The sequence below is a fragment of the Orcinus orca genome, chromosome 16, assembly GCF_937001465.1.
Source record: "Orcinus orca chromosome 16, mOrcOrc1.1, whole genome shotgun sequence".
Classification (NCBI taxonomy): domain Eukaryota; kingdom Metazoa; phylum Chordata; class Mammalia; order Artiodactyla; family Delphinidae; genus Orcinus; species Orcinus orca.
Genome location: NC_064574.1, coordinates 79,015,404 through 79,027,801, shown reverse-complemented (window position 1 = coordinate 79,027,801; position 12,398 = coordinate 79,015,404). Strand labels below are relative to the sequence as shown.

At 50.1% G+C, this 12,398-nt stretch overlaps 1 protein-coding gene across 1 annotated transcript in view; it reads left to right on the top strand.

Annotated features, from left to right (window-relative positions):
* The window catches only part of HIP1 (huntingtin interacting protein 1), a 154,074-nt gene that overhangs the window by 117,712 nt on the left and 23,964 nt on the right, over positions 1 to 12,398 (top strand). The window contains exons 8-17 of the mRNA XM_004268806.4: positions 2,924 to 3,064; positions 5,036 to 5,093; positions 8,266 to 8,341; positions 8,434 to 8,574; positions 8,787 to 8,884; positions 9,187 to 9,259; positions 9,830 to 10,013; positions 10,540 to 10,628; positions 11,002 to 11,118; positions 12,102 to 12,203. Coding sequence (XP_004268854.1) covers positions 2,924 to 3,064; positions 5,036 to 5,093; positions 8,266 to 8,341; positions 8,434 to 8,574; positions 8,787 to 8,884; positions 9,187 to 9,259; positions 9,830 to 10,013; positions 10,540 to 10,628; positions 11,002 to 11,118; positions 12,102 to 12,203 — 1,079 coding nt within the window. The remainder of the gene's footprint in view (positions 1 to 2,923; positions 3,065 to 5,035; positions 5,094 to 8,265; positions 8,342 to 8,433; positions 8,575 to 8,786; positions 8,885 to 9,186; positions 9,260 to 9,829; positions 10,014 to 10,539; positions 10,629 to 11,001; positions 11,119 to 12,101; positions 12,204 to 12,398) is intronic.

The window sequence follows — 12,398 nt, the reverse complement described above, 5'->3', positions numbered from 1 at the left end:
TAGATAAATAAATAAATTTATTTTTAAAAAATACTGTCGACATCCAGCTGAATGCTCTGGAATTATCTGGGGAGAATTAGCTAGAGTTTTCTAGAGAGAGCTCCCCCAAGTCTTCTCACAAACTCTTCCATCGTTAAGTGGCGGTGGTTTTCTCATCCCCCAGAGAGCAGTGATTCGGAATCAAGAGCATCCTCTACACGTTTCCCCACCTGCCCCCCATCCTCAGTCACCTCTTGTGAGCCACAGAAATCGAGAGAGCTGGTATTAGAAGAAGTCTGTCCAGCTCCTGAGTTCTAGTCTGTGACCCTGTAAGATTGGGACCAGAACCTTCGGAAGGAGGCCCTGCATTTTCAACTGCGGGAAACGTGGGCCAATTACAATTAACATTTATTTGGTGCCCTTGCAGTGATTCTCAAAGTGTGGTCCCTGGACCAGCAGCATCGGCATCACCTGAGAACGTGTTAGAAATGCACACTCTCGGGTCCCACCCCAGACCTTCTGAATTAGAATCTCTGCGGGTGGGGCCCAGCCATCTGTTTTAACAAACTCCCCAAGTCTGCACTGTCTAACAGCGTTGCCACTGGCCACGTGTGACTATTTAAATTAATTACGATTAAGTAACATTCAAAAGTCAGGGCCTCCGTTGCACTCACCACCTTGCAGGCACTCAGCAGCCACACGTGGCTAGCATATTGGACACACGTACAGAGCCTTTCCATCATCACAGAATTCTCCTGGAGTGATCCTATGGGGGGATTCTGATGCATGCTACAGTTTGAGAAGCGCTGAGCTAGAAAATAGTTTTCAACCCTGGCTGCATATTAGAATCACCTGGGGGGCTTTTGAAACCCCACTAATGCCCCAACCCTACCCCAGACCAATTAAAAAAGAAGGGGGCATGGAGGAGTTGCAGGCAGACATTAGTAGTTTTCAAATTTCCCCAGGTGATTTTAATCAATCTCAAAGCAAATGGGAAGGACCACTGCACTGTTGCCATGAACTTTATAGGACATTCTCATTTAATCCTTACGAGACCTCCTTACAAGACCCTTAAGAGGTATGTGCTATTAGAACCATCTGCATCTTACGGAAAAGCATCTGGAGGCACAGAGAGGTTGAGTAAGTTGCCCACGGTCACACAGCTCTAGCTGTTACTAGATGCCAAGGGGCATTCCTGGAAAGCGGCAGGCAGGCCGTGAGATGGAGCGGCCTGGGGTTCCTTGCCAGCGTGGAGCCTAAGGAAGCCAGGAGATTTGGGGATGGCCGCCTCGCAGTGACAGCTGCTTTTAATTTGTGTCAAGAAGAAAAGCTGCCTTTTAATTAGAACCGTTTGGGTTTTTTGGTTTTTTTTTTTCTTTCACTTGACAGACTAAGCCTGTTAACAGGGACTAGTACAGCCAGGGAAGGCCGAACACAGTGGCTCTGGGCTTTCCTCCGGGGCAGTCCCACTCGCTGAGGGACTGCAGGGAAAGTCGGTGCCGGCCACGTGCAGGGTCTCCGGAGGCGGTGGGCAGCCTCTGCAGGGAGGAAATCAGCCCTGGCCAGTGGTGTGCACTCAGGGTCCATGGCCAGGCATCTAGGTGCTTGGTTTAGGAGCGAGGGGCAAGGGGCAGGGGGTTAACGTGGAGGGGTCTGTGGGAGCAGCTTGCTCTCTGGAGCCCGGGAGAGTGGAGGACAGTGCTTCCGTTGACCGGCTCCCCCAAGGACCTCCGTCAGCCTTGATCCTGATGGTTCGTCCTCTTCCTGACTCCTTGCCCTGGGTCCTTGTAGCCTCTCCTCCAATTGTCCACCAGGGTTCCTGCATTTCCCCCCTTGTGGTGTTCCAAGAACCCTGTGACAAGCCAGCAGGAAGCCAAGGCTGAATTATTTCTTCGTGTTCTGATCAATGTTTGATAGTTTCCCCACATGTTTTCTCTTGCACAACCAGATTGGGTGCTTCTCAGGGTCAAGATCACCGTGAGACCAAGTTCATGCCTGAGACAGAGGGCTGAATTGGCTGTCAAAAGCCCCTTTCGATCCTGAAATACTGATTCCCCATAAAACGGAGGGCTTCCCTTGAACAAGAGCCCACCTCCCCATTAAATCAGAAACCTTAAAAGGGGATGTGTCATTAGAGGCAAAAATATCACCAATCTTTTTTTTAATTTGGAAGCACTTAGGTCACTCTCTATACATTATTATATCTCTTTGTTCTCCCAACTCTGGTTACACTTTTTAGCTTAGACTGCACACTGTCCTGCAACTGTTAGTTTATATCACTGCCATTCCCTAGTCTGTGAATAACATAAGGGCAAAATATGGTTCATTTATCTTTGGGTCCTGAGTTACTGGCACACCTGTAGAGTTCAACTAGACAACCTTTCAATTTATAAGAATGTTTAAATTTAAAGAGGTTAAGTGACTTGCCTCAGAAAATAAAATTGCATGTTGACAACAAAAAAAAAAAAAAAAAAAAGGGGATGTGTTCTTCCTGCCCATATGGGAGGGAGGTGGGGGAGGAAGCATGAAGCTCGTCAGACCGGAAGGAGGCATTTGGGATGCTCCCCCCGTAAATCCCTCCCGCCAGGCTGTGCGCAGAGTAGAGCAAGTTCATTTCACCCGTTGTGACACACAGAGCATCTTGACTGCCAGGGCCACAGGCTCCTGGACTAGCCGTCGCTGGCTGCAGGGGCTCTGGCTTTTAACTCACCATCTCTCAGCAAAGCCGCTTCTTGGCTTTGTGGTCACCTTCAAGTCACTTACTCCCCTGTATGATGGGGGTACTCTTAGCTACCCCATAGGAGTGTTGAAAGGGTTCGATGCACCACATGAGATCATGATTGCACAGAAGAGGTCCTCGTGTGTTAGACTCCTGCCTTCTCCCGTCTGAGAAGGTCGCCTCTAATTTCCTAGCTCTGCTGCCTCTCCCCTTTCTGTCCCCTAGTGTTCAACTCCCTGGACATGTCCCGTTCCGTGTCAGTGACCACAGCCGGGCAGTGCCGCCTAGCCCCGCTGATCCAGGTCATCTTGGACTGCAGCCACCTCTATGATTACACTGTCAAACTTCTCTTCAAACTCCACTCCTGTGAGTATACGGGGCTTGATCTCTGGAAACTTCTGGCCGGAAGGAGGTTCACAGCCTGAGGCTGTCCCTGGAGGGAAGCAGCTCCCCCCAGTGCCCTTGGCTTTCTGCTCCTGACCCAGAAGGCCCTGGAGCTCCCGGCTGTCTTGAGAATAGAAGAGCAGGGCCAAGCCTTGCTGTGCTCAGGGAAGCACCTGGCCTGCCACAGCCGTGACTCGGGATGGTCCTCACCCTCCACCTCCAGCTCTACCGCGTCAACATCCATGTGTGTCATGTACGCTGCAGACCACACAGATGAGGACAGACCCGGCCTAGACCCACAGGAGCAAAGGTGGCCGTTTCCAAAGAGTTCATCAACGCAGTCTCTTTGTACAAATGGCTTTTGTGGAGAAATGTAAAATATAGAACAGGGCTGCTCAAATCAATGGAAGGCCACACCTCCCCTAGCCACAGATCCTTGGGATAGTTTCGCGGAATGTATTTTGGAAACTACTGGTCTTGTGGACGTTCTTATCCGTTTATGTGCTTCTTCTTTTTTTTTTTTTTTAGGAATATATATTTTTTTAACATCTTTATTGGGGTATAATTGCTTTACAATGGTGTGTTCGTTTCCGCTTTATGACAAAGTGAATCAGTTATACATATACATATGTTCCCATCTCTCTTCCCTCTTGCGTCTCCCTCCCTCCCACCCTCCCTATCCCACCCCTCCAGGCGGTCACAAAGCACCAAGCCGATCTCCCTGTGCCACGCGGCTGCTTCCCACTAGCTATCTACCTTACGTTTGTTCGTTGCGCTTCTTATTTAAAACGATGTGTGTGGGTGCTGCTTCCTCAGGGTCTGCATTGTTAAACCATATCCCCGATGAATCTGATGTGGGTGGTCCCTGGGTCACACTGTGAGGTGGCCATCGAGAAGGGTGTACACATTCAGAGTGCACGGATGATGGAGAACCGAGAAAAATCAAGACGCAATGGGTATCAGCAAGGTTTTATTGCGGAAGTCTAGGACAAGGGGTACTCTGGGACAGGTCACTGGCAAGGAGGAGTCTGGTTATTTAGACCAGAACAAGGGAGGCAGCATCACTGTCATTAATGTAGGAGGGTTTCATGGGAGGGAGGTTGGAATTCCATGTTCAAGGGTTAGAAGGGTTTTGGAGCAGGGGGGGCGTGTCTGAAGGAAGCAGAGAGGGTAGACTAAATCCCAAGAAAAGAAGGCAGGCAGTTGCATAGAAGCTCTGAATACAGATGAACTTGTTCCTAAGATACTACGGAACCAGTTGCGCACTAGGACATCCCCACTTCCTTCTATAAAGTGGTGAGTTGTGATAAGAGACAGGTAATTATTTGGGTTTAAAGGCCTTCTTTAAAGGCAGAGCAATACACAAGACCTTCGAGAACTGTGTGGTCAGGGAAAAAGGGATGCTTCATACAGTATATGCTTTCCTGAAAATAACTATTTTCTTTTAGAATAGATTTAGATCTACAGAAAAGTTGCAGAGAGTTCAGAGAGTTCCCATATACCCCTGAACCCAAGGGTCTCAGTCCTGCAGTCTTTGCCTGTCTCTGGCAGGCTCTCTGCATCTCTCCAGACTCATGTCTGTGCTGGGCCTCACCCAGTGTGCCCAGTGCACACAACCCCCCGGAGAGAGCCCCCCCTCTGGGGCCTGCCGTGGTCCACCCTGCTGCTTGGGTCAGGTCACCGCTGCTGTAGTCAGCGACGTAACTTCCATCCTGCTCTGTCGAGAGTAGCTTGCAGTCCAGGAGCAAACAGAAGGAAAGATCTGACTGATAAGTAGCCCCAGAGTCCCTGCTGGCCCCACTGGGCCCTCTTGGTTTCCCAGGGCAACTCTAGGTCAAGAATGCCTTCCTGCAGGGCTGGCCCCCAGCCCCAGGAGGGATGGTCCCTTCCCGCTGTGTCTTGCCTGCCCTCTGGTCCTCCTATTCCCTCTTAGTCTTTTCCAATTTCTTCCAGGTCTTCCAGCCGACACCCTGCAAGGCCACCGGGACCGCTTCATGGAGCAGTTCACAAAGTAAGCGGCTTAAGTGAGAGAAAGGAAGGCGAATCTAAAAGTGCTATAAAGTCAATTAATCCATGCAGGAAGCACTTGCTTTTAAATCATCGAGGGTGAGGGTATCTGCTTTAATGCTTTAAAAAGCAAAGGAAAAGAAGACGGCAGCAAACCTACCAATGGCTGGGGAAGCTATCGGTTCTCTAATAAATCTCATAGAGAAAGACAGTTTCATTCATTCAGTCATCCTGCTTTATTCCCAGGGCTTCATCCTCTTCCGTTTTTCTTCTCCCTAAGTTCTCATGGTTTTATACCGTATACATGCTGACAACTCCCAAAGATACAACTCCAGCCCAACCTTACCTCTGGATTCCAGGTTCACATCCCCAGTTGTCTATTTGACATCACTATACCAAACTTACATCTCAAACTAAACTCTAGGTTTTCTTCAAAAACCTTTTTCTTTCCCTTCTATCTCAATAAATGCTGCCCACCATCCACTTAGGACAGAGATCCGGAACTCACCATTTTCCTCATTCCCCACGTCCAATCTATTAGCAAGTTCAGATGATAATTGACAAAGAGGTCTTGTCTCTGATCATATATCCCATCTCTTCCACTTCCATTGCTGTCTACCAGGACCCTCCAATATGGACGGGATGCTCTGGATTTCAGCTCCTGCCCTCTGCAATCCTATCCCCACCCAGCAGTTAGAATGACCTTGTAAAAATATAAATCCCTTGCTTACAACCTTTCAATGGCTTCTGATTACACTGAGAATCATTTCGAAGCTTCTCTCTGTGGTCTGCAAGGCCCCTACATGATCTGGCCCCTGCCCGCCATCTGTGACCTTGTCTCCAGTTCTCCAAGTGTTTCAGCCACGTAAGGTCCTCTTCCAGTTCCCGGAATATAGCCTGCGCTCAGAGGCTTAGCACATGCTGTTCCCTATCCTCAGGATGCTCTCCTCCCAGCCTGGCCAGCTCCATCTAGGTCATCTTCAGTCACCTCCACACAAAGGCAGTCTCTGGCCCCACATTTGGGGTCTTTTTGCCTACCTTCTGCTCCTCCGACCCCACCCTCATATTCTCCATCACAGCACCCTGTCTACTTCCTTCCTGGTTCTTAGCATGACTTTTTTTGTTTGACTGTCTTGCCCATTATTGTACCTCTAGCACCTGATTCACAGCAGTCAGTTAAGCCTATAGCATTCAATCATGTTTGAATGAATTAGTAAGCTAATCAGCTAGTCTAGAAGAGGAAGAGCTTCTCTGACCAAAGGGGAAATTATTCTGGTGCATTTGGGAAAGAAAATTGGTGACGAGATGACAAGTCCAGCTCATCTTTCAATTAAGCATGCCCCAAGAAGAAGGGACGGAATGGAGGGAGAGACAGGAGGATGGGGCCGGGGGGGGGGGGGGGGGGAAGCATGAGCATGATGTTTTCCTTGTTAATTTCTTCACCCTTGACTGCAGGAATAGCATCGCCCCCCCACCCCCACCCCCAGGATCCCAAGCTTAGGCTTCTTTTGCTGGTTCCTGAGCAACAATCAGAGAGGGCAAGTTCGGGGTTGTGCTATCCTCCCCGTTTCCTTGTTCCGTCTAAAAAGCCTCGTATGTTTATTCTATAATAAATGACTTATTAAATGCTAGGAGACAGGCCCTGGGGCTGATTTCCTGGAATGTTAAATTCCAGTAGCTTAGGAAAGCAGCAGAGCCTATTACTGTTGGCTCCAGCCCAGAAAGCAGGGAACGTGTGGTCAGGTGATTCTGTTTCCTTTCATTTTTTTGAGCTTATAAAAGCATTTCCCATGAGTGCCGCCTCACCTTCTCTTCCACAGACACGGTGGCTGAGGCCTCAATGTCCCCGAATTCGGGGAAAGCAACAGTGATGTCACAGGGACAGTCCTAACCCTGGGGTCTGAAGGGTTATCGTGAGACCCCAGGAGTTTCGTTTATTGGGCTGAGCTGGAGAAAATTCTGTGCTGCAGAGAGAGGGTGCTGAGATCCCTGACCCTCTTTTATTATATCTCAGAAAATATGTCTGGTGCCCTCAGTTTTGTTGGCCTTCAGTGTTTAGATTCAAAATGGAGACTTGAGGAAGAGAAAAAATTGGGGTTTATTTATTCCCATATCCATCCAAGATTAGGACACAGTATAAATGGTTTTTCTTCAACCAATATTGCTGAGTAATTCCTCCATGCCTGGTACTACTTTATTTTTATTTTTTAATTAATTTTAATTGGAGTATGGCTGCTTCACAACGTTAAGTCAGCCTCCACTGCACAGCAAAATGAATCAGCCATACACATACAGATACCCCCTCCCTTTGGACTTCCCTCCCATTTTACCACAGTGCATTAGGTAGAGTTCCCTGTGCCATACAGTATGTTCCCATCAATTGTCTATTTTATACATAGTATCAATAATGTATATGTGTCGATCCCAGTCTCCCAATTCCTCCCTCCCCACCCCTTTCCCCCTTGGTATCCATACATTTGTCCTCTACGTCTATGTCTCTGTTTCTGCTTTGCAAAGAAGATCATCTATACCATTTTTCTAGATTCCACATGTATGCGTTAATCTACGAGATTTGCTTTTCTCTTTCTGACTCACTTCACTCTGTATGACACTCTCTGGGTCCATCCACGTCTCTATTAATGACCCAATTTCGTTCCCTTTTATGGCTGGCCCGGTACTATTTTAAACCTAGCTCAGCAGGGCCCAGTCTCTGCCTTCTAGAAGCTTATAGTCTAGTTGAGGAGATAAAAAATAGCGCTCAAATAGGGTGAATTCATTAAAAAGAGATCTACCTTAGTAATTAAGTTCCCTTCCCTCTTCGTATCATTAGTGGGTTTATCCTCAGAAATTTATTTTAATATTACTCTAAGCCAAACATTGCTAGGAAGACACATCTGCCAAACAACAGCATATATTCTACGGTGTTGCAGAAATTACTTTTTGGACTGTCTACTCTTCCAAAGGATTTTGTGGTTTGAATTACTCTTCCCCCAATCAGTGAGGACTGGCTATAAATAATCTCTCCCTGCAGCATCGTAATTGCATCCTAGCACCATGGAGCCCATCTCCTTGGCAGCCTGTGCCCAGGGGCTGGGCAGGCAGTAGGAAAGCAGGGTGTCCCCTCCCCGGGGCTGGTGAAGGCCCCCAGCAGCCCTCAGGCCTTTCTCCACCCTTAGGTTGAAAGATCTCTTCTACCGCTCCAGCAACCTTCAGTACTTCAAGCGGCTCATTCAGATCCCTCAGCTGCCAGAGGTAAGGCCACACCCAGGGAGCTGCTGAGTCCTGGAGGCTGTCTTAGAGGCTGGCAGGTGGGCAGGGTTTGAGGATGTGTCTTCCCTTTTCAGAACCCACCCAACTTCCTACGAGCCTCCGCCCTGTCAGAGCACATCAGCCCCGTGGTGGTGATCCCAGCCGAGGCCTCATCCCCCGACAGCGAGCCAGTCTTAGAGAAGGATGACCTCATGGACATGGATGCCTCCCAGCAGGTGAGGACCACTTAGGAGGAAGCTCAGGCCTTCCCGTTGCCCCCGGGGAGGGCAGGAGGACCTGGGACAAGTTCAGCCACCTTCTAACCCAAGCGCCGTAAGTGGACCTGAACCAGATTAAGAAAGTATCCGTTCCCACATGTCACTCGTGAGACCCACGCTGACCTCTCTGGGTCTCTAACCTTGTCCTTACTCCTTTCTGGTTGCCGCAGAATTCATACGACAGCAAGTTCGATGACATCTTTGGCAGCTCCTCCAGCAGTGATCCCTTCAATTTCAACAGTCAGAATGGCGTGAACAAGGACGAGAAGTGAGTCCGGGCTGTGGAGTTAAAGCACATGGTACAAAAGCTAAGTTAAGCCATGATCTCACTTGCCACACCCAACCAAAGAGGAATTCTTGGGCTTCTTCTGTAATGTCTTGACGTTCGAATACTGGCCCCTTTAAAATCCCAGAGGAAAATCGAATGAGGCTGAAATACCCATGGACCTGTGGGTGGTAGATTAGTATCTGGAAACGCTTTTAACCTCCTCCCTGGGTCTCCTAGCTCGCATTTAAAAGGGAAGGGATAGAAGCACAGTGGAAGCAAACTTGCTGTCCTTCTGTTCCTAGGGATCACTTAATTGATCAACTGTACAGAGAGATCAGTGGGCTGAAAGCACAGCTGGAAAACATGAAGACTGAGGTATGAGCTAGGCTCTGATCTGCGTCTGGGCTTCACCGGAACATGACAGCTTTTAATATTAAATTTGCTTCACATCCACCCTTGTTGGGCCACATCTTGACCAGGTCGTTATGCATTTCCAGTGCACTTAACCCTTGAGAGCAGCATTTAAGCCGCGCTCCAGGGGCCCTGTGATAGTGGGAGATAGTTGTGATCACCAGCTGGCTGTGAAGCTGTGCGGTGAGAGACCTGCTCTTCTCACTTGGCGACGAGAAGGTTTGACTTGTAGCTCTGCTGGCACTTTGCAGTGTCTGGTGTGGAGGCTTTACCCTGGGACCGGCAAATGTCCTCTCCTTCATGCCAGCTGGTCCATCACGGCTCCCAGGCCCCTCTAACAGGACCAGAACTCCCCTGCCGTCACCCCCTGTTGTGGCTGGGGGGTGGCTTGTAGTGACCAGAAGCCTCCACTCTCGTGAGGTCTTGGGAGTGGGCCTCTTAGGAAGACCCAGGTGTTGATGTGGTCAGCGCTGGAGACGTGGCAGGTCGACCCCGCTCGGCCCGCCCAGCGCTCATCCCCGGGCCCTCCCGCAGAGCCATCGAGCCATGCTGCAGCTGAAGGGCCGCATCAGCGAGCTGGAGGCCGAGCTGGCCGAGCAGCAGCACCTGCGGCAGCAGGCGGCCGACGACAGCGAGTTCCAACGGGCCGAGCTGGACGAGCTCAAGAAGAAGCGAGAGGACACGGAGAAGGCTCAGCGGAGCCTGACGGAGATCGAGAGTGAGCGGCGGCTGGCACCGGGCTGGGCGTGAGGGTGGGGCTGGGGAGGGCGGAGCCCAGTGAGACCCCGGATGGAGGCTGAGGCCAGGCGCCAGAGCCCGCGCCTCGAGTCTGTCCGGGAGGCCGTCGTGAATGCCAGTGTCACCAGTCAGAAGGGCAGATCGGTGTCGGGCAGGTTGAGAGCCCCACTTGAGGCCCTGCTGCGAACACGGAGATGGGGCTACAGAGGATGACGAAGGAGAGGGAGCCTAAGAAAATTCGTGGCATAAAAGCCAAAAACCCTGATAAAGTAAATGCCGAGCATGAAATGCTCAAGGCATGCATCAGTGGAGGGATTTGAATTAGGTGAATTCTTCATTAAAGAAGACCTCCCAGGGGACTTTATTTCAGTAGGGGTTTTGAGGGAGAAGGAGGTATATATGCTTGTGAAAAGGAGGGACGATCTTCTAGGGGTTCTGGCTTATTGGAAGGAGGGCAGAGGGTCCCCACCAGTGCAGACCCCTCACCTTGGTCCTTGACGATACAGGGAAAGCCCAAGCCAACGAGCAGCGCTACAGCAAGCTAAAGGAGAAGTACAGCGAGCTGGTGCAGAACCACGCCGACCTGCTGCGGAAGGTAGGACCCTCACCGCCCCCATCGGCACGCGCAGGCCCCGCTGCACGGGGGAGACGGTGACTTACGCCACGTGGCTTCTCCAGGGCTGGCGCCCCCGCCGTTTCTTGGAAACCGCAGCTCCCTGGCCTCCTGTATCTCGAGCTCCACCTTAGGTGCCAGCCCCACTAGCATTAGCATTATCCCCCATCTTTATCATTTTGGCAAATAGTTGAGAGTTGAGCATCTGAAGGTGACAGCTTCCTTCTAGGTGGGAAAGTGATGTCTGTGTCCGACTCTAGGGCACCCACGGTCTGAATGCTGTCATTTCTTCCGGAAGGAAGATGGCCTTTGTGCTGGAGATACGCTAGTTCAAGACACTGTGCTTCTCTTACAGAATGCAGAGGTGACCAAACAGGTGTCCGTGGCCAGACAAGCCCAAGTGGATTTGGAACGAGAGAAAAAAGAGCTAGAGGATTCTTTCCAGCGCGTAAGCGACCAGGCCCAGCGGAAGGTGAGTAGAAGAAGTAGGTGGGAATTGGGGGGGGGGGGGGAGGGTGTCTGTCCGAGATGGAGGTGGGCCTTGAGCACTGCACAGATTGAAAGACCTCGTCGTCTGCTTCACGAGCAGGTAGAGCCCTGTGGGAGGGTGACAAGGGACCGTACAGGATAGGACGTGGTTACCCATGTGTAAGGGGTTAGAGGCATGACGTGATGAAGGGTCTGAAGTTGAGTGGGGCTCATCAGCTAGGACGCGTCTTGAGCAGGTTTTGAAGTGGAAGCAGGTGGATGTCAGAGAGGAGTGGCATTTATAAAGACCACAGCCAGAACCATGAGTTGGGATGGGGTTGGCGGCAGGTCCGATTGGAGTAAGGAGATGTCGGGTGGATAAAATGGAACACCTTACACTTAGAGTAGTGGCTTTCACGCTCTCCTGTGACCCAAGTGAAAAATACATCTAATGGAAATCAAAGTTTCACAGAGCAATACTTATCCTTATTATGGGAATGCATGTGGATTTTTTTTGTGGGGGAAGCTCTGTTTACTGCATTCTTTTAAAAATGTTAGCTGTGAATTCTTACTCATGGGTCACAACCCGCTCTTTGAAAAACACCACCTAGAAATTAAAGAAGGGAAATTGTTTCAAGACGGTGAGATGGGGTGAGTCAGCATTATACCTACTGGGTGTTGGGATGCCTGAATTAAAGATCTCGTTCTGCTTTAATTAGTATTATGGGCTCAAGCATGACATTTGGGAAATGTCCCTAAAACTCCCCACCCCCCACCCCACCCCCGCCCTTGACATTTCCTGAAGCTGGAAAAAAAATTTTTGGTACATTCTGAGCTCTCACCTTCCCCCTGCTTTATGTCAGGGTAAAACTTGCTTCTATATAAAAGTATACAAATCTCACAAGTATAGCTTGAGAATTTTTACACGTGTTTATCCTGTGAAACCACCACCCAGGTGGGAGCGCTCCTGCATTTCTTCTCTTTCAGACTCAAGAACAGACGGAAGTACTAGAGAGTTTGAAGCAAGAACTTGCCACCAGCAAACAGGAACTCCAGATTGTCCAAGGCAGCCTGGAAAGTTCTGCCCAGGTAAGCATCACCTGTCTTTCCCTTCCTCATTCTTCTCCATCTCTGGCTTTGTTGTTGCTGGCACCCGGCATCCATCACCATGAGCACATGGCCCACCTTGGTCCCATCTGGGAGCAGTGTGTCCTTGGGAAGGGGCAGATTCCTTGTGGCCTGGTGGTGGGTGTGGACCTCTGGAAAGGGGACAGTTTAATTCTC